The 3,191-nt window shown below is 56.9% G+C and overlaps 2 protein-coding genes across 6 annotated transcripts in view; one reads left to right on the forward strand and one right to left on the reverse strand.

The window, feature by feature from the left end:
• The window catches only part of ATF7 (activating transcription factor 7), a 66,157-nt gene extending 62,973 nt beyond the window's left edge, over positions 1–3,184 (forward strand). For all 5 annotated transcript variants that reach the window (XM_026866931.1, XM_026866928.1, XM_026866930.1 and 2 more), the window contains one exon: positions 57–3,184. In XM_026866931.1, coding sequence (XP_026722732.1) covers positions 57–274 — 218 coding nt within the window. In that variant the 3' untranslated portion in view covers positions 275–3,184. The remainder of the gene's footprint in view (positions 1–56) is intronic.
• LOC113490449 (RISC-loading complex subunit TARBP2-like) overlaps positions 2,088–3,191 on the reverse strand; it is a gene marked incomplete at its 5' end in the record, with an annotated part of 6,045 nt that continues 4,941 nt past the window's right edge. The window contains one exon of the mRNA XM_026866926.1: positions 2,088–2,284. Coding sequence (XP_026722727.1) covers positions 2,088–2,284 — 197 coding nt within the window. The remainder of the gene's footprint in view (positions 2,285–3,191) is intronic.

A 3,191-nucleotide genomic window follows, 5' to 3' on the forward strand; every position in this document is an offset into this window, starting at 1 on the left:
TTTTTTTTTTTTTTTTTTTTTTAATTCCATCCCTTTCTCCTCCTCTGGTCAAGCAGAAAGCCCAAAGGAGAGCTCGGAGCCCACCGGCTCCCCTGCTCCTGTCATCCAGCACAGCTCCGTGACGGCCTCCCCCAACGGGCTCAGCGTCCGCTCGGCGGCCGAAGCGGTGGCCACCTCGGTGCTGACTCAGATGGCCACTCAAAGGACAGAACTGAGCCTGCCCGTACCCTCACACGTCATCATGGCTCCACAGTCGCAGTCTGCTGGCAGATGATGTCGCACGGCGCAGACCACGTCACACAGCGCCTGGGCCGCGGAGCCGCCCCCCAACTCACAGCCGGAGAGACTGACCCGAACCGAGTCCCTGACGAGTGGGAGGCTGATAAGGATTTTTATTTCTTTTTTTCTTTTTTTTTTTTTTTTTCCAAGTGAGTTAAGGGCAGCTACGGCGCTTCTCACCCAGCCTGTACAGACCCCGGCTCCCCGCCACCACCACCGCTGCCCCCACCATGGCCCGGCCACGGATCGGGCTCTTTTCTCCATCTTGTGGTTGACAATCTGTCAACTGGCAGAGTCACCCCAGCACGCAGAGTCTCACTTTGAAAAGCACCTTGAAAGGTTGGCTTTCAGGTATCAGTTACATTAACACTAAACCTCCATGCTTGGTGGATCCCCTTGGCGCTTTCACTCTTCCAAATCCCCCCCTTCTCCCTCCTCCTCCTCCGCTCTCAGCAAAGGAAAACATAGCTCTTGGGAGGCTGTGACATTTAGTCGTGCTGTCAATGTATTTTATTTTTAACAGCATGCTGCTTCCAGGCATCTGCTCCCCCCTCTGCTCTCGCTACCTGAAACATTGCACCTTCGCACACGAAGCCTCCTTGAGCTCCGAGGTTAAAGGGATCGAGCTCCGTCTCGTCACACACTTAACTCCCAGCAACAGATTTTTTTGGATGCGATGGGAGTGTAATCGCTGTAAATGGGTTTGTGGGAGAGGGGGGGACGCGGGGCTGGGGGTAGGGGACACACACACACACACGTGTGTGTTCCTGGTGGCTTGGGCCGCGCCGTGGTTGCTGGAGAAAAGGGACCGACCGTGCCCACGGCGCCGGGGCTGCCTCCATCCTCCTCCCAGTAACTTGGTGCTGATCTGCCTCCGCTGGGACCGGCGCTGGGCGCCCCGGGAGGGCCACGAGAGGATGAGCTGCTGGCCCAGCAGGCGACAATAATGTGAGTCCCAGAATCCATCATCTGCTCCCAACTCCTCTGTACACCTCCGCAAACAAACCCCTCCATTTCCAAGGATCATCTCCTTTACACGTAACCTCGACGACCTTAATACTGGTGGCCTTAAATCACGAATTAGTTGCCTGTTCCAAGGGGAGGGAGCACGAAGTAGTGTTTCTGTTTGCCTGGGCTTTTACCTCTTCTTCGTATCTTCCGCTCCCGGTGATGGAGCAGCCGTTGCTTCCCAGCCAGAGCAAACAGAGGATTCACAGAGCTTCCAGTTCCGTAGGGCAGGTTAAAAACCCAGCCTGGATGTTGACAGATGTTTGGAATCGGGTCTGTTTTCTTGCCGGGCGGGCAGAGCACGTGCGTGTGTCTCTGTGTGATTCCTGCAGCCCCCCCCCACCGGGGCGGGCGCCTGGAGTCGATCGTTTGGAAACGGGAAGGGGCGTTGTGGGGGCTCTGAGCAGGAACCTCCTCGAACCCTGTGGAGCTGCGTCGGGCCTCGCTCTTCCTCGCCTTCTCGGGAGGTTCCCTCCTCACCTGAGCTCTCGCCCACCTCAGGTTGCACTCGCCACTTTTGAGCCAAGTTTGTTTGTCAAAGTGATTTCGTTTGGCTTATCCAGACTTGGAAGGTTTCCAGGGACAGCAAAACCCAAAGCAAAGTCTAAGCAAGAAACCTGCTCCCGTGACGGATGGGGAAGTTCAGCAGTTTGTTGGGTTGGTTTTTTGTTTTTGTTTTTTTTTTTTAAATGAATGGGCTCTGTCTTCTCCCCCTCCCCTCTTTTTCAGGTTTTTCTCCGCCATCTCGGCCGCGGTGCCGCCCGGGTTTGGTTTGTCTCCCCACGGTGCTCTGGTTTCTCTCACTCATCTTCAGTCTCCTTGGGCGTGAGCAGGGTCACTTCTGGCCTCGGCAGTTTGCACTTCTGGTTCAGATCCTGCGTAGCGCTCCCCCCCCCCAGGACCCGCCTTTTTTGTTTCTCTAAAGCTGTTTGGGCAGAGTCTCTGTGCAGGCAGATGGGTTTTTGGCTCTTGCTGTCCCGTTTCAGAGAGAGCAGCTCTGGAAAGAGGACGCGGAGAGGGGGGGGGGTGTGTTTATCACATCTTAAAGCCACATGACCGGGACTAAAAGGGTTTTTATCCGGGTGAGGTGCAGCAGGGGGGGTGTCAGGGCCTTTCTGGGGGATCTAAGGCAGAGGGTTTGAGGAGCTGCAAGATCCAGCCTGGCTTTGCTTCCTCTCATGGAGCTGCTGGTGGATGGAGGTTGTGGAGCTGCGACGACGGGGAACGGCACCAAACCTTCCGCGTGCTCCAAAAAGGTGTAAAAAAACCACCCGTCCTGCAGCCAAGAGATTTGCTCTGGTCTTCAAATCTGCTCCGTTGGCTTCAGGGGGGCTTTGAAATAAGTGTCTCGCTCTCTCTCCCTTTGTCTGGGAACAGCAGGAATGACAAAAATGTGTTGTAAACATATTTGCTTCATCCCCCCGGCAGCCGTTGGGTCCCTGTCCCCTGGCGCAGGGAGCGAGCAGCAGCGCCGGCAGCAGCTCACCAGCTCCTCCTAGGCTCGCCCAGCGGGCGGCTGTCGAGGAAAATGTTCGTTGGGAGAAGACAGAAAGGAAGGATCGAGCTCTGGGCTCATCCCTGGTTGGCGTCAGGGTGCGCGTGTGGGGGTGAGGCAGAGGCGAGGAGCAGCCGGTGGCTTTGCTGGCGCAGGGTGACAGCGGAGAGCCCCCAGATTGGGGACGATTTGAAGGCAGCAGCTTCGCCGAGTCTTTCTTTTTACCCTTAGGGACTCAAAGCCACCCAATTCTGTGGGCCCGGAGAGCCGAGAGGGCCCAGCCTGCTGCGGACGAGGGGGACGATGCCGAGAGCGATTTTTCTCCCCATCCCTCGGTGCTCCTGGTGCTGCCCCACTCCAGCACCCCCCCACCACCACCTCCTGCGAGTGCTTAGTGCCTTGAAAAACG

This window comes from Athene cunicularia, unplaced genomic scaffold (genome assembly GCF_003259725.1).
Source record: "Athene cunicularia isolate RWA unplaced genomic scaffold, athCun1 BOjh376268_part1, whole genome shotgun sequence".
NCBI classification, from domain to species: Eukaryota; Metazoa; Chordata; class Aves; order Strigiformes; family Strigidae; genus Athene; species Athene cunicularia.